This window comes from Diabrotica undecimpunctata, chromosome 9 (assembly GCF_040954645.1).
Source record: "Diabrotica undecimpunctata isolate CICGRU chromosome 9, icDiaUnde3, whole genome shotgun sequence".
Taxonomy (NCBI): Eukaryota; Metazoa; Arthropoda; class Insecta; order Coleoptera; family Chrysomelidae; genus Diabrotica; species Diabrotica undecimpunctata.
Window position 1 is genome coordinate 124,373,606 of NC_092811.1, and position 20,924 is coordinate 124,394,529.

General features: G+C 32.8%; 4 protein-coding genes across 7 annotated transcripts in view; 1 reads left to right on the top strand and 3 right to left on the bottom strand.

Moving 5' to 3' along the window:
• Taf1 (TATA-box binding protein associated factor 1) overlaps positions 1–4,431 on the bottom strand; it is a 46,793-nt gene extending 42,362 nt beyond the window's left edge. Inside the window, exons 1-8 of one of the 2 annotated variants that reach the window (XM_072545181.1) lie at positions 4,178–4,431; positions 3,856–4,102; positions 3,524–3,754; positions 2,560–2,775; positions 1,750–1,935; positions 1,001–1,120; positions 782–945; positions 184–404 (exon numbers count right to left, since the gene is read on the bottom strand). In XM_072545181.1, coding sequence (XP_072401282.1) covers positions 184–404; positions 782–945; positions 1,001–1,120; positions 1,750–1,935; positions 2,560–2,775; positions 3,524–3,754; positions 3,856–4,102; positions 4,178–4,302 — 1,510 coding nt within the window. In that variant the 5' untranslated portion in view covers positions 4,303–4,431. The remainder of the gene's footprint in view (positions 1–183; positions 405–781; positions 946–1,000; positions 1,121–1,749; positions 1,936–2,559; positions 2,776–3,523; positions 3,755–3,855; positions 4,103–4,177) is intronic. The other variant, XM_072545180.1, reaches the window with a different exon arrangement.
• A 5,158-nt stretch (positions 4,432–9,589) lies between these two features.
• Fib (rRNA 2'-O-methyltransferase fibrillarin) lies at positions 9,590–11,854 on the bottom strand. Its single transcript, XM_072545182.1, has 3 exons — positions 11,698–11,854; positions 11,147–11,598; positions 9,590–10,486 (listed from the first exon to the last, which is right to left on the bottom strand). Exons 1-3 carry the CDS (start codon positions 11,708–11,710, stop codon positions 9,905–9,907), a joined length of 1,047 nt encoding a protein of 348 aa, XP_072401283.1. The 5' UTR covers positions 11,711–11,854; the 3' UTR covers positions 9,590–9,904.
• A 394-nt stretch (positions 11,855–12,248) lies between these two features.
• LOC140451396 (ribonuclease H2 subunit C) lies at positions 12,249–14,033 on the top strand. Its single transcript, XM_072545187.1, has 3 exons — positions 12,249–12,440; positions 12,493–12,725; positions 13,644–14,033. Exons 1-3 carry the CDS (start codon positions 12,287–12,289, stop codon positions 13,668–13,670), a joined length of 414 nt encoding a protein of 137 aa, XP_072401288.1. The 5' UTR covers positions 12,249–12,286; the 3' UTR covers positions 13,671–14,033.
• Positions 14,034–20,924, bottom strand: part of LOC140451395 (transmembrane channel-like protein 7) — a 42,963-nt gene continuing 36,072 nt past the window's right edge. For all 3 annotated transcript variants that reach the window (XM_072545184.1, XM_072545185.1, XM_072545186.1), the window contains exon 4: positions 14,034–20,377. In XM_072545184.1, the coding sequence (XP_072401285.1) occupies positions 18,506–20,377 (1,872 nt within the window). In that variant the 3' untranslated portion in view covers positions 14,034–18,505. The remainder of the gene's footprint in view (positions 20,378–20,924) is intronic.

The window sequence follows — 20,924 nt, forward strand, 5'->3', positions numbered from 1 at the left end:
GTGAACATTTCGAAGGCCTCCAACTTATTAATGGTAGGTACTCTTAACGTCCATGTTTCCATGCCATATAACAATATGGACCATACATAGCATTATAAAATTATATAATGAACTTAATATACAAGGAAATTAACCAAATAACAGTATTATTCTTCTTTATAGTATATCAATGTACAAACTTACCAGCAACTTGTTTAGATGGATCAATATCATCAGGAATTCCAAGGATTATGTTCTCATCATTAGGATCCAGAGTTAAAATAGACGGTTTTGGGATAGATTTCATATTTTCTGTATCCCAAATAACATCGTCTTCCCAACGACCATACACCAAATCCTCATTTTCAACTGGAAAAATTGAATACCATGTATCATCTTGTTCTGGGTCCTGCCTAGTTTTCAACCTAAAATTTCAACAGAAAATTAGTTGTTGATTTCCACATTTTGATACTCCATAGTCAACTTATGAGTATATCATCGGAATTATAAACGCTGAAGAAAAAGGGAACATTAAACTTACGATAATCCAAGAAGTTACAAATGTGTTGATCTAAAATAATGCCATATGTGAAAAATACAATCAAGAAAGTAGAATGAAAGAACCATAATATGAAAAATGATGAAAAGCAGGAGAAATTATACCCACATCAAGATAGTTAGTCTAAATATGTTAAAATGACTCGAAATTGTTAAAAAATTACCAATGCAAGCTTGTTTCGATGAAGAATGAAATCAAAAAAATTAATGTCATTAAAAAAAAAAGAAAAACTATGTAACTTACATTTGTTGTTTCGCTTTCATACCAGGTAGTGGAGGATTCGGTACAGGTGGCATCCTAATGGTAGCCCCAACTTTACCAGGCTGGCTAAAAGCTTGGGCTGTCCTGTTACCACTACTAGGCACCCAACCAGCAGCATTTGTCTTGGAACTGAGCTTCTGCTGAACCTACAGCAAATAATAGAAAATAAAAGCTCAAACAGTACTTTTTGCAAAGACTCACCTTATGTTTAATATCATTTCCATCCCACACAACATCATCTTCCCAATGTAGTTGAGTAACCATTAGAAAAGCATCATCTGGAAAAGACTCTTCTTGATTTTCTTTGTTTTCCTCTTTTATCTAAAATCAAAATCACCATATAAAACACAGCAATGGTATACAATTATGAAGAGAAGAAAATGTAAGGCTATAAATGTGTACAAAAGAATTTAAGTAATTATGACTATGCAAATCTTGAAGTCTCTTGGCTGCAAAATAAATCTTCACATTTATCATTCAGCTTTTAGATTAGCTCAGATTAATAATTAAAGTAACTGAACAATTTTTGTGGTATCATGTCCAAGAAGGAAGAAAGCACCAGCAGCATGTTCCTTCCTCATCCAACAACAGAAATCCAAGAGTTTGATTATGTGGAAGTATCTGAGAATTTTGATCAATATTTATTAGTCTTTTTTTGATATTTTTAACTACTGATTTGCTTTAGACTATGTAGATTGGTTTCAGACTGTGCTCTCAAGTAACTTAAAAACAACTGAAATATTTGCCTCTGTCTAAAGATTTTTTACAGACTTTAGTTTTTTTTTTATATATACAAAATCGAGACAATTTATGAAACCTTTAAAATATTCTTATACACCAATCCATTTATTGTCCATATAATTCAAATTGTAGAGCTACTGTAAATATTGAAATCCCTAATTGTACAAAAAATTGAAAAAGATATTTTTTTAATATAATTAAAAACGTACCTCTGGTTCATTAATTTTAAATCCATAATTAAATCCATCACCAGTTTCTGGTACTTCAAGCATATCATACCAAACTTGAGCAGGTCCAAACCTCCAATCAGCAGCTTTAGGTCCTGAATCATCTTTCTTTTCTGCATCTTGTCTATTTTCTTCATTTGGTGCTTCTGCTGGTTTTAAAAACTTTTCCTACAAAATTTATTTTATGAAATATATGTATTAGTAATGTGGGAAATAGAAAATTAGTTCAAAAAATTAATATTTAACATAAATAACAAAAACTAAATAATAAATACCTCAAAGCAACATAAGACAAACATTATACACACCATCAAAAACATCTACTTACATAATCGAATACAGGCAAAGATAAATGGAAAACTAACACAGTGTCTACCAGTATAAAGCAGACAGTTGAGCGGTGACTCTTTAAGCTCACTTCTCTTAAAATAATAATGGATGAAATAATACAAGCAGTACATAAAGGTCATGGTTACAGAATGGGGAACAAAGAAATCCAAATATTATGTTATGCAGATGATACAGCATTAATCACAGAGACAGAAGACAAGCTCTAAAGATTAACACATATCTTCAATACAACAGCCAAGAAATACAATATGATAATATCGGCAGAAAAAACCAAATGCATGACATCTAAATAACCACTACAGCACAGTATAGAAAATTAGGAAAAAAAATCACAAGAAAAATTAAATAATAGATAATATAAAAGATATAAAAAGCTATAACAAACTAATTGGCATATGTAAATACCTTAAACTGTTAATAAAAGTATAAAATTATAAGCACCTCATCATCAGGCATGATCATCTCAGGTTTTGGGTCAGCATAGTCAAAAAACCAACCACGATTTTTTGGTTTATCATCATCAGAATTTGAATCTGAGTCATGGGGGTTGATACTTTCCTTATGTTTACGCTTTTTTCTCTTTTTCCTTACATTTTTCCAAATATTTGGCAAACTACTTGGCTTTCCTGGTCCAAACAATCTTGAAAACCTCAATACCTAAAAAAGATTATTGCTAAATATGCTTTATCAATATTTGTTAATAAAAAACAACACAGACAACCTAAGACATGTAAGTTATGACAGTATGAGACAAAAATAGGAAATCAAATATGATAATTTGAAAATCTATTAGTTCTTCTTCTTTTAGTAGACTATCTGATTATCGAACGTTGTTGATCACATTGGCAATAATAAATATGTTACTGAAACAGATTAGTGGATGTCTCTTGATACCTCTCTCTGAGATTTCGGAGCCAGGATGTTCTTCTTCAGCCTAGGCCTGTTTTCCAGCAATCTTGCCCTGTATTATGAGGTATAGAAGGTTATACCTCTCTTTAGATGTCTTATTACATAGCCAAAGTATTATAAATTTCAAATTTGTATTTTTTTTTGTTATTTCTGTGCTCTTTTTCATTTGGTGTAAAACTATTTCATTTGTTATTCCATCCACTCAACTTATTCGCAATATTTGTTGGTAAATCCACATCTGAAAGGCTTTGTTTTCTCATTATGTTGCTGTAAGAGTCCAGCACTCCATGTCATACAGCAATGTGGATAATATGTAGCAGCATATTAATCTGACTTTAAGGTTTAATATAATATCTCTACTAATCAGAATCTTTAGTTTATAGAAGGCAGCTCTGGCTTTTTCAATGCCAATTCTTATATCTTTGCTTATATCCCAGTTATATCTGTCTTAACTCTACATACATACTCTACATACAGTTAACTGTTAGATTCTTACCTTTCCATGTCTGAAATCTGGAAACAAGTCTGTCACATCTACATCTGCATATTTTGAAGGCAACATTGCAGCCAAAGGAGTCTCCAACTTTTTCTTTTCTGCTTCACTAATTGAAGTACTCTCCAATTCCTTGACTTCTTTAGAGATAGGAAAACGTGGTGGAGGCATAAGCTTTTCATCATTTTGATAATCTTCATCATCAGCATCATACAGTTCATTTTTAATTGTAGGCTAAAAATAAAACTTATCAAGCACTCAAACAAAATGAATACTTAATGGGAAGGTATGCTCCTTTGACAAGATGAATTATCTTTTAAGTTTCTTATACTTACTTCTTCGTCCTCTGCCAATTCATTTATATCAAAGAAATCTTCAGCAGAAGGAGACTTTTCATCAATGTTGAATTCATCAAAACCTAAGCTACTTTGGGAAGATGCAAAACTATTTGTGGATGAATACCCGCTATCTTGGGAATAGCGAGAATCTGTAACTTCAGTTTTTATTAAAGCATCACTAGTTTGAGAATCAGTCTCTATATCATCTTTAATTATATCTTTTACAAAGGAACCGAAACCTAACCTAGAATTAAATAATTGTTTATATTCATTTACTAAGTTTTGTAAATTATTTGTAAAATAATTCAATATTGCTTACTTTCCAAGAGAAGCAAGATGTTTTTGCTCAGAGGAATCAAAAACATCACTTTCTAGATTTCCAGATTCATCAATGTTACCAAAAAGAAATCCTGTTAGGATACCCTCATCTTCGCTGTCGCCCATTTCTCTATTAGTATTATTTACTGCACTCTTTTAAAACAGTATTATAAAAAACATTGTATATTTTTTCCTTTTTGTGAGGGATTTAATAATCAGGTAATCAGGAATATTTTTATCTGTCATAAATAAATTAGCAATGACACATATACACAGTGTTGCCATGCTTCTTTATCTAAAATCGGTAATTTGAGGTTTTGAGGAAACTTTTTGATTTCACTTCGCTCGGTACGTATTGTCAATAGGTTTACGGCACTTGCTCCGTAAACCTATTGGCAATATGTTTAGAGCTATTCTTACTAATCCGTTTTACAACATTTTATCATTATATATTTGTTCAAAGCCACCTCTTCTTCACGAGAATTAGAGGTGGCTTTGATTTATTTCGTTATGTTTTTCTCATCGAGCAAAAAGACAAAAGAGGGAATGTAAAGGTAGTGGGGGCAAAAATATTGTTAGACAGGAACCAGGAAGTGCCATCTTGAGAGGCTACATTAAACAAGGAAAGAGAGACTCTTTCCTTCTTTAAGAAATCAAATTTAGTTGGGTTATGTTTTATGTTATTGCTGATGTTATTGTTTATCCCAACTGTCACATGAAAGATTATTTGTATTTTCTATTGAAGTTTTTTAACAATTGTTTTACATTTTAGACTATTATTGTTATTATTTAATTAAAAATTTATTGTGTTCTAGTGTTAAAAAAAAAGTATTTTAAGTGTATTATGTATTATTATTATGTAATATTAATATTATGTAATATAACAAATAAATAGATAAATTAGAACCCCTACACCACTGTATTATTATTGTGAAGTGTCATGAAATTTAAATTTGGCGCATTCGCATTTCCGGATATGTCCGCCATCAGAGGCCACTTTTTTGGTCTCCTTTTCATAACGATTAGATTCCCTCTTTTGTCTGTTTGCTCGATGGTTTTTCTGTGTGTTAACCCAATGCCATTTCCACTTTACAGATTGCTTTAATTAACCGGATCTATTTTGCATTGCCTTCTTATGTTTTTACTTCATTCTCTATAATATAAAATTTTACCGGTTATTCTTGTTAGTATTTCCATCCCTTTTGTTTCCATTATTCGTCTTGTTCTCATAGACAGAATCTTGTTCTACTTATGCTTATTTCTTCGTATTTTGTCGCTTAAGCAGCTAGCTACTTTATTAGCTAGCTATTTACTTTTGTAACTTGGCGTCTTACTCAATTTTCCGTGTCACTATCAGGACACACTTCTTCCATATAGCATATTATTATCACTTCCTTATTTCGCCATCATATTATATCCTGTTGCTTTGAGCACTTTCATTATTAAGTACCTCATAATAATATTAAATAGTGTAATGAGTCTAGTGAATAACATTGTCTGATATCAATGAATTCTAATAATGGGTTTTGTAAATCCACGCTTAAATTGTGTTTTCTCTATAATGGTCTTTGATTGTTCTAATTTAGTTTTGCGTTATTTTCCTGTTACATAATTCGATAACATACTGTAGCTTAATTATATCAAAAACTTTCAGTAAGTCTATGAGACACAGGAATGTTGGTCTATTATATTTTAGAATTTCTTACATTTTAGTCGCATGATAAATACAGCGGCTGCACATGGTCTTATAGTTCATATATTGTTCAGAAGTTATTTTATTGTGGTATTTCCACAATTTCAGTTGAAAATACTTTTATTTTGAGGTTTCGATTTCCACTTCGGAAATTGTTCTCAAAATACAAATTATTTAACTGACCGGTTAATTTAAAAATGGCGACTCATAATTTTAATACTAGTCTCCCTCTAACCAGTGATACGCTTCAACCGCCTATTATTACCACTGATTTTATTTAAACTACTATAGTTAACCATTTATTTCAGGCAGAGTCGACTTGAGAGCCTGTAAATATTTAAAAATATCTAGATGTTGGATGCTGGAGATCGCTCCTTGGTCTTTTGTGTGGAAGTCAGGCACTTCACCGCCTACGCTATCCGGCCCTGACTGATAAATCTTCCAGATCTAAATCCTGATTTGTAATTATCACTTTTATAATTGTATTTTGGAGATACAAGCTTCTATAATTGGAGATAAACCTAGGAGAGGGAATACAGGCAATTGCTTATGCAGACGATCTGGTCATACTAGTGGAGCACTTCGAGAATGGGCCCTTAATGGATAGGACAAACACAGCCCTTGAACTAGTTAGGGTGGTTAGGATGTGACTAGAAGAGTAGGAACTGATGCTAGCCACACAGAAGATGAAGGTCATAATATTCAAGGGTCACTTTAACAGGAGAACAAATACTACCTGTCAAAAAAGTCAAATATCTGGGCGTAATACTGGACACCAAACAGAGCTTCGGTGAACACATAATATATGCTGCGAAAAAAGCCTATCAAAGAACAGCAGCGTTAACAAAGATCATGCCAAACATAGGAAGTCCGGGAATAGGCAGAAGGAGAATTCTCATGGAAGTAGTATTATACGCAGCACAGTATAGCAGCAGGTAATGCATAAACAAAAATAAAGAGGAATTCTAGAGAAAGCTCAGAGAAAGGCTCTACTGAGGGTCATCTGCGCACATAAGACGACTTCGACAGTTGCCTTACAAGTGATAGCAGAGGTTCCATCAATTCACCTACTAGTGAAATGAGAGAAAAAGAGCAATCACGTACGGCATGAGTGAAAACGACATAGACGAGAGAGGTGTGGCCAACGCGAAATGACAAGAGTGGAAAACGACCATAGGAAGACTAACTACTTCTTCACCCAGTTCCTTACGGGGCATAACTCTTTCAGAGCCTACCTTGTAGGGATAGATAAGCAAAAAGCACTGTGTATTCGATTGCAAAAGGTTCACGAACGAGAGGGCGGAGCTATACGAAAGAGTGGGAGAAATTAGGGCAAATAGCATAATTTACGTGGCGGGAAGAGGAGAAAATAAATATAAATAAATCGGGAGGTAATAACTAAAATAATAAAAAGGAAAGAGATCCTAGAAAGGAATCGACAGCAAAAGTAAACGCTAAAGGGAAAAACAGAAGAAAAGGAAGCCACGCATCGTATTAAGACGGCCTAAAGAAGACCTGCTCCGCCTGTGTAGCTGAGGGTGGTTTTAGTTCGTAGGCAGGGCATCAGGCACGACTTCCAAGAGGGGAAATGTTCTCTGGCGTATCCTTTTACACTGAATTCAACACACGCCTTTAGAAGATTTTACCTCCATAACAAAAAAAGCTTCTATAATTGGAAGGATTATGCTTATCTTCTTTCTTAAACAAGGTCACGGTTATATTTAATCTCTAGCTATTTGGGACTCTATGCAGAAATATACATGTCGGTTTTTTTCAAATATATATAGATACTTAAATAAAACAAATTTCATAACTTATTTCGAACTAATAAATAAAGATCCTATGAATAGTAGATGTGGCAACATTGTTCGCTTGTATATAAGTTCATGTACTCTCTTCTTCTCTTTCTTAAAAACCGGTTTAAATATAGTTTTCAACCACTACTTTGTATATTTCAATTTAAAAGGATTCTCTTTAAAATATTCTCTTTTTGTGAGTACATGATATGAATGCCGTAGTTATCAGTTATCAATATAGTCTATTTTTACTTACTATTTTTTATTGAGAATGAGCTACAAGTTTACTCTGTTTATTTTGACGTTTCGATTTCCACTTCGGAAATCATTTTTAAAATACAAAACACTAATAAATTTAACAAATTTTGGTTTTGTTACTTGGTAAAAAAACTCTTCTAATAATTTAATTTTATCTCACTCATTTATATTGACAATTTAGACACATATTATGCATGTTAAAGTAAATGACTTTAAAATGATATTGTAAATATTTTTGAGTTCCTTTCCTGGGACGATTTTATTGGAAGATAATACATGAAATCAATTTTAAGTTGCGAGTATCCCTCAGAAAAATCACATGCAATGAAGACAGTAAAATTCTCCTGTTGGTGATCCCATAGTAAATCATGAAAAATTTAAAGTAGGCGGTAGTGAAGACAAGCGCAAAGCTTCATATTATGTTTTCTTTTGTATTTTTAAAATTTAAATATTACTAAAATTAAATAAAGTAATTTTATTATTTTTTTTTATAGATTTTAATGAAATTAAAAAAGTTTGTGTTAGATAAAGGACTCTCCTCGTCGCGTAAATATAGACTCTCCCAACTGTTACTGTGACTACGAACCAACACCTGCTATTTGAAGATTCGCTTCAAAAACCTCATAATACTTCCCCGACATGATAAGTATTTGATCTTACATTTAGTTTACTCTCAATATGAACACAAAACTCTGATTTTTGAAGAGAAGCTTCTACACTGGCATATTATTTTTTTCTATAGTGAAATATGGAGGCGAGCGTCACGCAAGTTTCCCGCAAATAATAACCTTTGTTGCTGATGTTGTGACAATAGTGTCCTCCATGTGCAGATTTTCAGGATAAAAAATATTTCTGTAGAGATATACTGACTACACACAGAAACATTAATATATTTCTACACTACAAGTATTGATATGATTAAATCTTTTGTCACTTTTGCAGAAATCTCCCTTTTATATAATTAAAACTTGTAACAGCAGATTTATTTAGAAAAAAAGGTAGGTATGTTGTTTGGCATATTCAGCCTAAAACATCTAACTTCTTCTCTTTCCTCCATATCATAGGCTATTTGCATTAATCTCAATCCTGCATGTTGTTTACATTATCTAATTTATAATCTATCAATTTAGCCATTTTTATATAACAGTATATTAATGGTTAAAATAAGTCAAAATTTTAAATTTTTTAGGAGAGAAGAAACTTTCCTGTTTAGTACACATTTTTTCTTTTTTAGTATTTACTTTGAGAAAAACATGTCAATACATAGCTTTCAAGATTCTGAGGCTTTGCCAGAACATTTATAATATTTTTAATCTAAATCCTCATAAATCTAAAAATGGTCAATTTTTGATTTTCAAGTTTCAAAATTTAACCCTTTATATGTCATATACTGTTTGGAAATTGTTATTGGAAATTATACTGTAACTCATCCTATAAGAACTTAAATGAACCTACAGTAAGTGATCTTGTAGTAAAAAAAAAGTTAAATGCAAAGATATTATGAAAATAGTCTTACCAATATGAAAGAGACAAATTTCAACCCCAAAACTACTATACTTTTAAACAGGAGTTCACAAAATAGCTGAATACTCCATGAAAAACAATGTTTAACTTATCTCCTCTTCAATATTGAGATAAACGACTGGTTTTTATAATAAAACTACAATTAGGAAGAAAATATCTATATTACCATACTTAGAAAACATAGTTTTTCTTACAATTAATAAAATTTTACATATAAAAATTAAAATGCAGAAATGGTTGCTGCATAGAAAAATTAACACACTCTTTTGGTGATTACGAAATTGCCTTTGCTATTATGTACCTACATATATGAGGTAGACATACATAAATATATCAGTTAATGATGCCCAAACTAAGAAGTTGGCCAATATCCTTCTTACGTCCAATATTTCTTAAAGCTACTATAACAACTTATCAAACAATTATGAACTTAACCATGAACTAGACAAGTAAAAAATTAATTCTTAGGTGGCGGCCTAAACACACCCACCACCACAGCATGATCTCTTTCGTAAGGCTCCAAAGTGAGCTGTTCTTGAGGTTTCAGTTTATCTGCTTGTAGCTTCTTAACTTCTGATGCAAATACAGCCTCAGGCTGTGCAGTGGAATCTATACAAGATGCTTTAATAGAAATAACAAAATGTCCATTATTTTTAAGGAAATACTGAGCATTCAGGGCCACGATTCTAGCTTGATCTGGCTGAGCTACATCAGCAAATATAGTATCTACCATTCCTACCAGCATTCTGTATTTGTGGGGATGTCTAGCATCTTCTATTATTGGGATTATATTTGTACGTTTCTTGGCAACATTTATTAAATCTCTGCCTGATCTGTGTGAGAATTCTACTGCATATACAAGACCTTCAGGACCAACAACATCAGAAACATGAGATACTGTGGTTCCGGAAGCAGCTCCTAAATACAGGACTTTGCTGCCTGGTGGCATGTGAATTTGATCTACACCTCCTAATATGGCAGCTGCTAGTTTACTTCTGAATGGATTCCACACTCTGTATTCAGTTTTTTCGCCTTCATTCTGAAAGAAACAAACAATTAGTTGAATTTATAACCTTTAAATTGTATAACGATAAAAGAACAAGAATAAAAGAACTAATGAATATTTTGTCATCAGCCAAGAAACACCATGTAATTCAATTTTTTGATAAATGGGGTTTTGTTTCATTTGATGCGAAATCTCATGTGGAATAATTGAATGAATTTAGATTTAAAAAATCTCAACAGATTTTGCTGTAATTGCAATAAAGCAACACCACATATAATATTTCTAAATACAACACCACATATCTCTCATTCATGCCCCATAACAAAACCATTGGGGGCTGTTTTGTTGGGTTCATCATCAACAAAAGCAAGTTGTATTGTTATTGCTATCCTGTAAAATTGAAGAAAATGAGTTACATTGTGTTGCTTGGTTGACAACGAGTTCAACTTTTTAAAACAGACTTCAGAACGTTTATCACACAGATGGTAAATTTCACTCTGTTTGATTTTGAAAAAAGTATATGAGAAGGGTATCCACTATATACCTGGCAAATATCTTAATAAATATATGCCAAAAATACCTTGACTACAAACACAAGCTACTAATTAGGTTCAGGCAAAATAATATTTTATTCATATTTCACTGTTTCTCCAAAAATTTAACTTCTTTATGATCATCACAGAAAACACTTACCTCAACAGATATCCTCTTTTCTCCATAAACTTCAGACCCAGGAACAAGATTAAGTGTGACTAGAGCATCTTCTTTACCTCTCGCAATGAAAACTCCTTCGTGCCTGTGAGGCTCAATAACTACAGTCTTTCCTCCCTTGAATCCACCTCCTCCGCCGCCGCGTCCTCTTCCTCCTCCGCGACCTCCACCACCACGGCCACCAAATCCTCCTCTTCCGCCACCGCCTCGGTCACCTCCCCCGCGTCCACCAAATCCACCGCGTCCTCCGCCGCCTCGGCCTCCACCGAAACCTCCTCGTCCACCGCCTCCACCGAAACCACCACGTCCACCGCCTCCTCCGAAACCACCTCGTCCACCGCCTCCTCCAAAACCACCACGTCCACCGCCACCTCCTCGGCCACCGCCGAAGCCACCACGGCCTCCTCTACCGCCTCCGCCGCCTGGAGAAAAATCTAAAAGAAAAACAAATTGTTATTTACATTTTACAAGCAATTATTGAATTACCATTGATATTTTTGTTTAATAATTATAAAACTTTAAAAAGAACTTACCTGGTTTACCCATAATTGAACTAAACAACTATATAATAAACAAATTCAACAATATATTTCACCACGTGCTGCTTTCAGGTCAGGAGCATTAGAAAACATAACCTCAATAAGAACACGATTACTTGGTTCTTCTTTTTTATCAAGTGGTGAGTGATAGATAATTTAAAATCAATTTAAAATCTGCTTTATATTGGCTGTATATTGAAGTAATCCAATGATAGGTTGTGATCACATTTGGTATTTTTTGACGTCTTTTTAAAATTAATTTATTACTACTTGTTACTACCTTACCTTCTGGTTAATATTATCATATCAAACATAACTTTGTCATTAATTTTTATATGATTTTAAAATTGCATGTATTGTATAATACATCAACACAATTACTTATATTATTTGAATTCCTATTTTCCTTGTACATATAGATAAATATATCTATCTGCTTTTATTTTACCTATTAGAGATACGTTTACGGCATGCATATAACAATGTTAAAAAAAAACAAATTTTCAGGATCTTAACGTTCTGTGGCCATATGTTCAATTTTTTTTTTAAATAAACAGAAGAATGAATTTAACCATTAACAAAAATGGCGACTATTCATATACACAGCGGGAAAAACAATTTAGATTGTAAAAATCAAACAAGTAAAATTCAAAGTGTACCTTTTAAAGTCCATGCCGATTGTGACGCTAAAGTTAACAAGTTTTTTAATAATTATATCAAAACTGATGAAAATGAACGTAAGTTATATTTGATATTTTAAATCTGTATCTGATCTCTAATCCTTTTCAGAATTAACGTCTTCGTTTAGGGGATATCCACTAAAAGGAAAACACGTAAATTTACCGGAGGGATACCTTGGACTGGTTTTACATGAAAGTATCCGACCAGAGACTGATAAAAGTGATAGAAAGTTCTATGTTACCAATACATTTTCACAGCTAACACATTGGAATTGGGATAAACAACCAAGCAAGAACGATACCATAATTCAAGCTCTAGATTGGATTGATATAGCAGAATCAGTAAGAGTTTTCTACACTTCTTATAAGTTTATATTGTTGGGAATTGTCAACAAATCAAATTATTTGTTTAAACTCATATTTCAAGTAAGGTTTTGATCGGCATTTTAAAAATATCTAATAATATTCTTTTCTTCTCTCTTTATGAGCACATTTTTTTGCTTTTCCTGGTTTTACTTAGGACCAAACTCAGGTAGACTAATATGCTATTAGAAAAAGTTCAAACCAGAATAGCTATGAAAGAAAATGGTTGCGTGACAGAAAAATATCAATACCACTGAATATAAATATTTAAGTTTGCTCTATTATGTTTGGTAATGAATATTCAGCTGTCTAGGCCAACAAAAATTAAAACAGTTATGGAGATTTCTTAATTGGAATAAGTATCACTTAATCAAAATAGTAGCCAATCCTACAGCAGATAAAAGAAATATTAGAGAAAAGCAAAAAAATAGCTTTTGGCTATTGGACTAAATTTCTATGAAGAGGAATGATGTACTAGAAAGGTTCCTTTTTTTTCAAGGTCATCTCTAAGCTTATTTTTGGCTCACCTTGCGTACATTAGGTATGTGGTTATAAAATGAATTGACTATTGTAAAGATGTATTTATTATACATTTCCCATGTCTTTTTTTTGGATATTTTGCAAGTACAGGCAAAGTTTCAAGTAGTCTATATATTTCTTTCAGCCATATTTCTGCTTAATTAACTTGCAGTTTAGTAATTCACACAAAAATAGTTTTGTTATTGATAGACCATTCATTTTATGAAAATATGGGAGAAAAGCTGTAGTAAAAAATATAGTTTTGGTTAGATAACCATCTCATATTGGTTTTTTTAATCTTACATCTACAATCGTTGTTTTTGATTAACTAAGTATTACATGAATATGTTCTTTTAATATTTTTTCATATTGTTTTAGCTCCATAGTCCCATACTAGAAGAATGACAGTGAATTTTCCAAAAATTCGTGTTTTTCCATCATAGATCAAAAGAAAATGTGCCTTGAACTGCAGGATACTTACACAACAAATTACCAATACAAAAATCAGGAGTTGGTGTGTTATATACATAATTTTTAATTATTAATGGGTTGTTAAATGCTTCGTGCAACATTTTACAGGTCTGGATCTTTTGAGATGTTATTAAGTTTTATATTTAGATGTAAAAAATATTAACTTTTATAATAATATATTCTTGAGGCCTAAAATTGGCTCTAAGGGAGTCCTTCTTTGAGAATTTGTTGTGTAAACATGCAGTACATATTTATTTCATGTAAAATTTGTTTGTTTAATAAAAATAAAACCACTAGTGAGTTTGTTTTTATTTATTATGCATAAAAGGTGTATAAATAAAATATTTATGTGACTAGATTATCAAACCTTAAAAAATAGGTATATATAATTTATTGTATATATTTTTTGTTTAAAACAATTCTAATAGAAAACAAATAAGTTAATAACCAAATGAAACTAAAGCATTCAAATGACGGGAATCAGATTACAATATAAAAACAATATACTAAGCACAAACATAATGACACTGTACTGTTTCTTATTTTGCATACATTTATGATTATTGCTTTATGAAATATAAGAGTAATGTTAAAATATTTGCAAAAGACTAAAGAAATCAACAAGATTGAGGGATTGGCCAGATGATAGTTTACTTAAATCTCCACCAAAGACGTCCAGTGAACTAACTATAAAATTACAGCACAGGAACAAAAGCAAAAACTACAATGATTAACTGATATTAAACTATGTATCTGAAGTCTTTTATTTGATTGAGTTACTTCAGAATCCTTTAGCAAATGAATCTTGTATATTATGTCTACTGGTATAATTGTATTCCTTGCTTTAGTGCCTGTGTTATTGTGATGTCCTTTCTATTAGATCTCGGCTAAATGCAAGACACAAAATTAATCATAGTATCAGTATGTGTGTGCATTAAAAATAAACTATATATAATATATACTTCAAACAAATTGTTCATTGGTTACAGATTTTCAAAATCACTGAATTATGCGTTTTTAAATAAAGTATCACAACATACATGAGATGCTAATCCTAGTTTATTGAGTATATCTATTGAGAACTATTTAAAAATTTGGCAAATATGCAATCATGGCAGGTTTTTGTTCACTGTGTATACTTATAAAACTTGTAAGAGAATGCATGATTTGTCTCTGTAATGATTAAATTAAAACGCTTCAGTAATTATACTTAAACTTATTAAGACATCTCTTAGGACACGAAGAAAGTTTAAAAATGTGTATATGAGATCATCTAGATAAAATACATATTGAGCAATTTGTATTGTTCAAGAAGAATGAGATCCAACAAAGTATTAATCTGGTAAAATTTACTTGAGCAAAAATGTCAAGAAGACAGTGATATTCACAGAAAAATTCCATAATAATATAAAATAGGGATCTATATTATCTGTGGTAAGTGTTGTATTCAATGCAAATCCTTTCTATTCCACCACCGTCATAGATCTGTATCATAACTATGTTCGCAGAAGTAGAGACAGGTATAAATTCTTTCTATCACGTATCTTTTATCATAATACTTGCTACTCATTGTCAAGGGATTAACCTCGATTTGAACTTTTAGGCTCACTGTGCACCCCCAAAGGCAGACAGAGAGAGGTAATAAATAAAGAAGAGGGGGAACAGGTTATTGAAACTACACACAAGTATCCTATATCAATGAAGTATTCAAAATTTGCTAGCAGGATATGCTAAGCTAGAACCTCAAGTAAAGTCAGTACACTTGATCTCTTGGTGTTTAACACTGTGAGTGACATATCTTCTTTTTTTTGGGCTCACATTGAAGAGTGATATGCCTCTTCTCAAGTTGCATGTTCACTACAACACTTATACACTAGATGCAGCTATAATTTCGGCACTGACAAAATTTTCAATTTCTAATTTAACTGAGCTGCCACCGTGCTTCGGAGAACATGTAAAGCCGTCGGTCCCGGCTACGAAAGTAGTCGTTAAGTCATGTTAGGGGCGCTGGCACGACTTGAAAACCCTAACACTAGACCTTAGCCAAAAGGTTACACGAACTTTACTTTTAGCTACAATTTTTCACACTGGTCATGCTACAATGAGTGAGCTGTACTTTTCTAAAAACAAATAAATTAAAAAATTAAGACAATCTGTTTCAGAGACAAATCGTGAGACCCTGTATAATACTGACAAATCATAAAAACTGTTTTAGTGCTGTTTTGAGCATCGCTGGTTATGGGCGTTTTGTTGATACATCAAAGAGCACCAGGTTATAGAATACTTATAGATGATTATTTACAATATATAGAAATACCTATTATCTAGTTAATTGATTAAAAAAACTGTATAGTAACAAAAACATTACCGCTAGTAAGTCTCTTGGAAATACCTAAGAAGGAACTGTTACTGATAAAACCGAACATCCCGTAAAAATTAAATAAAAATGCAGCGATGACTTGCTGGTTTTATACAGCAAACAGTTCCGTCACAAAAAGAGGTATTTTTCATATTTTTCTACTATTTACATAAGATACTAAACTGGATATGGAAGGTAATGGACCAATTTATGATAAAAATATGTTTTTAATAAAAGGTTTTCAGTAACTGTTACAGTTCGTTTCCCAATCTGTTTTATTAAGTTTCAGAAGCTCTTCTTGCTGTATGTCTCAAAAAGTATCTAAATAAAAGTAAACTTTCTCAAAAGTCCCGATAGATGGCGTGTCATACGAACCAGGTCATCCGACGTATGACCAGCCAAAATTTTTAAAATTATTATGGAGTGACTATTTACCGTTTCCAAACTTTAAAAATTGATGGGAAGACGCCATTTTCCAACGAAAGATGATGTCACAGTCGGAACTTGTACTATTCTGTGAAAATCGAACAAAATTATATTTGGGAAGGGATAGAAAAGTGTCTTATCGAGTGTACTGGGTGAAAAGTTGAACAATTAATAATGGGAAAAATATTAAAAATTGTTTTCTTATATTTTTTAATCAGAAATTTTTTTCGGCTTTCCTAACTGTGCACCATTTGTTGAAAATACGATGGAAACGAACTATAAAAGTTTAAATTGGTTTCACAAGCGTCCTATTTACTAGATATAATCCTATCAGATTATTTATCTTGCTAGTTATCTGACTGGGAGAATATTACCTTGAGAAATAAAATATTTTTTTCCAAATTTCTTGTAATTAATCGAGTATTTTTGGGCCTAACCTCGTATTAAATCTTTAAGGATACATAAAAATCGTGTTATTTAAGCTAGATTAATGACCAACCACACTAGCGTTCGTTGCCGATTTTTTTGGGACTTTTTTAACTCTTGACTTCTCACAATTTGCTATTAACATGATGGAAACGAACTATAACAGTTGAAATTCGTTCCCCAAGCATCCTACTTGCTAGACATACTAGACATCACATAAATTTTCTTTACTAAACTTGTGTGCTGTGTGACAAGTACTTATTTACCAAAAACGAGATTGCTATTTTGACATGTCGCACAGTTTTTACTTTAAACAGAGAAAATAAATGGTCTTAAATATAACTGGAGGTGGTTATCTGACTGGGAAAAGATTGTGTTGAGGAATAACAACAGTTTTTCCTAAATTTTCTGTACTTCATTAAGTATTTTTGGGCCTGCCCCTGCATTAATTCTTTAAAATATACTGAGTTGTTCAATAAGTTCTGTGGTTCGATAAAACATGGCGCCATTGGGCTCGTCGATTTATTTTTCTGAAGATGTTTGATGAGTATGTGCGAAGTTCGTTAAAAATTTCATTTTTGGGAGATAAAGCAACAAAAAAATTACAACAAATTGTGCACAAAAGTGTAGTACAAATTTTGAAGATCATCAATGTGAAGAACATCCAAAAATTGCATCAACATTAGGAATCATAACAAAAATATAAGATATGGTTTTAGAACATCTTCCATCAACCAACAAAGATTTAGCAGAACTCTTAAATATGGCTCGAGATGTTTAGTTGATTGGGAAAATATTGTGTTGAGAAATAAAATGTTTTCCTAAATTATGTGTATTTCATCGAGTATTTTTGGGCATACCCTCGTATTAAACCTTTAAAAAATACGAGGTTGTTCAATAAGCTCTGTCGTTCGATAAGAGATGGCTGTATTATTCGTTGTAGTGTAGGATGTGGTTTCAGGTATTTTGTTAGGCAAGTGTGCCAATATTTGGCTGAAGAGACTGAGTAGTAGATGAAAGGAGTATTTCGGTGCCGAAGCGACTTGGAGTCGAGAAATCAGCTAAGAAAGTGTTAACATAAGTTATTTGGTGATGCAAGATGAGTGTTGCACGTAGATTGCTATCAAACTGGTACAACAATAACGTTCAGGACCGGGTTTCAGGAAAAAAAAAAGAATTTTTTATTAAGACAAGATCCTCTCACACGTATCAAAAGACCGTCGCGAAATTCGGTGAATTAAAACGCAAGTGATTGTAACATCCCCCCTATTCGCCAGATTCTGCTCCTTTTGACTAACTTTAATTCACATATAAAATAATTCATACCTAGGAAAATATTTTTATAGAACAAAAAGGTGATAGTATCTGTTACAAAATGTGTTTGAGAGTCTTCTGGATTCTCACTTTAGGAATTGAATTCGGGAACAAGTGACAAAACTTATTGAAAAACCAGCTACACGTAAAAATTACAAGTTGTAACCGAATTAAAATGAAAATATACCTTCATAAATTGGTCCATTGATTATTAATTCTAATCTCACAAGTTTTGGCTTATTACCTAATTCGTATCCCCGTCCTCTAGCCTTTGTTCACTTCTAAGTCTTTTCTGGTTCTCCTGTTTGATAAACAAACTCAGTCTATCCAACAAAAATTGCTTATCGTGTCCTTCCAGAACCAACTGGTTCTTCAAAACAGACACCAAATGTCTGTTGGCGGTGTTCACACCCCTATAGTAGTAAAGAGCGAAGAACAATCCTATGATACACGGTACGGCAAATTTGGCCGTACCCAAAAAGAAAATAATAGTCTGCACCCAATTAGGGGTTTGCAGAAACAAACTCACGGCTAAGGCCCACACGGACTCCTTGTCTCTGAACGGTCCGCACGAGTGGGATGGAGTGAGATCCGAGAAGGAAAAACCTAACGGAAGGGCAGCGAACGCGAACGATATTAGAAGTACTAACATAAACATGGAATTTGTTCGAGAGGCTCTGTAAATGATGGGACTGGGTCTACAGTTGTAAACGCAAGCGAACTTTTTAATATAAAACATTAGAAAGAATATTATTGTGCCCATAAAAGAGATGAGGGGGGCGTAAAAAATGCCGATCCAGATGAGCGTTTGCGTGTAGACAATGTCCAGGGAATGCTTTGGAAGATCGAAGGTTTGTACACAAAGAAAATGGATTATTTTGTTTTCCACGTGTCGCGCCAATAAAGCTTTTGGTGCGTTAATGAAGAAAGTCATTACGACTTGAATTGCGAAATGAGTCAACAAAAGTTTGTAGATTTGTTGACCGACATAAGTCTCCCAACAAGTTGGACCGTCTGGACACACTACACAAGCATTAAGGTCCTCTTTATCGCAGGTTATCTTTCTCCAAACGGAGCCATAGAGCACAATCAACGCCGAAAGTCTCAAGAAGACAATCCGGATAATGGAACACTTCAGCTCAGTAGAAGGTTTGTACTTCTCGAAGGTCATAAGGAAGTTGAATAGGAATGGGATTACCATGTTCAATCCGACTATCGTTAAAGATGGTAAAAATTCGTACAGAAACTGGATATACTTGTCCTCTGATGATTGTTTCGTACAATAGGTAAAAACTAAGTAAATTATACATCCACATCCTCCTAGAATTGCTAGCACTACAGAATTAACGATAATTCTGTAAAAGTATATTTTACATTTTTCCTTGGTCGACCGATTCTGGATTTCCTCGTTTATTTTTTCAGTTTCTATGTTTGCCTTTAAATCGTTATATATCAATCGCTGTTTAATCTTTGCGGCCTTTTCGTTATCGATGCAGAAATCCCAGCCACCAAAGATAGTGTTGCAGTAATGGTAGAACTGTCCTTCTCCTTCTATCAGGCGTTCTCTAAATCCGTTCGCTGCTGAGTTAAGGATGGAGAGAGCTGATATAACAAAACAGGCGATTACTAATAAGAAATACGCCACTGGCATATTATAGATCATAGTTATACCTCCCGTCATATATTCAAGTACTTCGTTGCTGTAGAACCCGTAAAACAACAACGTACGCTCTAAAAACCCAGTCCCCTGCACAAAATCGAAAACTACATGGTTTTCCGAAAGCGTCATATTGAAATAGATTTGAGCACAACATTTATCTGTCGAATTTTCACTTGGGCATATTGTATTCTTCTTAAAATCCATTAAAATGGTCGGCAAGTTGATAAATAAAAACACCAGCAAGAACAGGAATACGTTTAAAACAAACAACCATCTAACGAAGAGGAAGAAGGCTACGATTCCCGTACCGAAGTTACCTTCTATGTATTTCATAGATCCCCTCCATAGTCCTAGATTGAGCACAAATTCCTCGAAGCGGGTGGTCAAATGGCCCCACATTTTTCGCCGTTTCCATTTGAATTGTTCGAATCCTTGCAGCCGCAAATTGGGTTCATTCTAAAAAGAAAATGCGTCTAATTACTAAAAAATTAATTAAACAACTAAATTAGATAAACATCAATAAATCGTTCCTATAGATTGTCTCAAAGTGACTAGTCTGTATAGGGTAAATGCACAACATCGATGCCATACTTCTTTGCAAACTTGTATTAAAATAAACGTCACTTCTTACTACTTAGCCTAATCCATCTTTTGTGTTGAGGGTAGCTTAAGTACTAATGCCCACTAACGACCCTGCCTGGCTTCCTTCTGTCAGTGGTTCTCAAACATAATTAATATTTGCTACAACATACTTGGGTTAAATTAAAATAAAATAGAAATTAAGAAATGCCTTTTATTTATGTCACACAAGCAGTTTGTTTTTAATTCTACAGTATGTGCTAGCGATACAAACCATTTGTTTATAGATTTAAATAAAATCGAATAAAATAAAACTAAAATATAAAAAAACATATTATTTATGTATTGTTCCGTTCAAAAGTTAAGGGGGAAGGACTTTTAAAAACCGCACTGTATATATTGGCAGTAACAAAACGTAGAAATA

Bases quoted from the DNA above. Each gene is read 5' to 3' on its own strand.
- Fib (XM_072545182.1), bottom strand. The intron at 10,487-11,146 runs GTAAGTGTTTTC...TGTTTCTTTCAG, and splicing joins AAAAGAGGATATCTGTTGAG to AATGAAGGCGAAAAAACTGA.
- LOC140451396 (XM_072545187.1), top strand. From the start codon at position 12,287: ATGGCGACTATTCATATACACAGCGGGAAAAACAATTTAGATTGTAAA. The intron at 12,441-12,492 runs GTAAGTTATATT...AATCCTTTTCAG, and splicing joins CAAAACTGATGAAAATGAAC to AATTAACGTCTTCGTTTAGG. The intron at 12,726-13,643 runs GTAAGAGTTTTC...ATATTGTTTTAG, and splicing joins GGATTGATATAGCAGAATCA to CTCCATAGTCCCATACTAGA.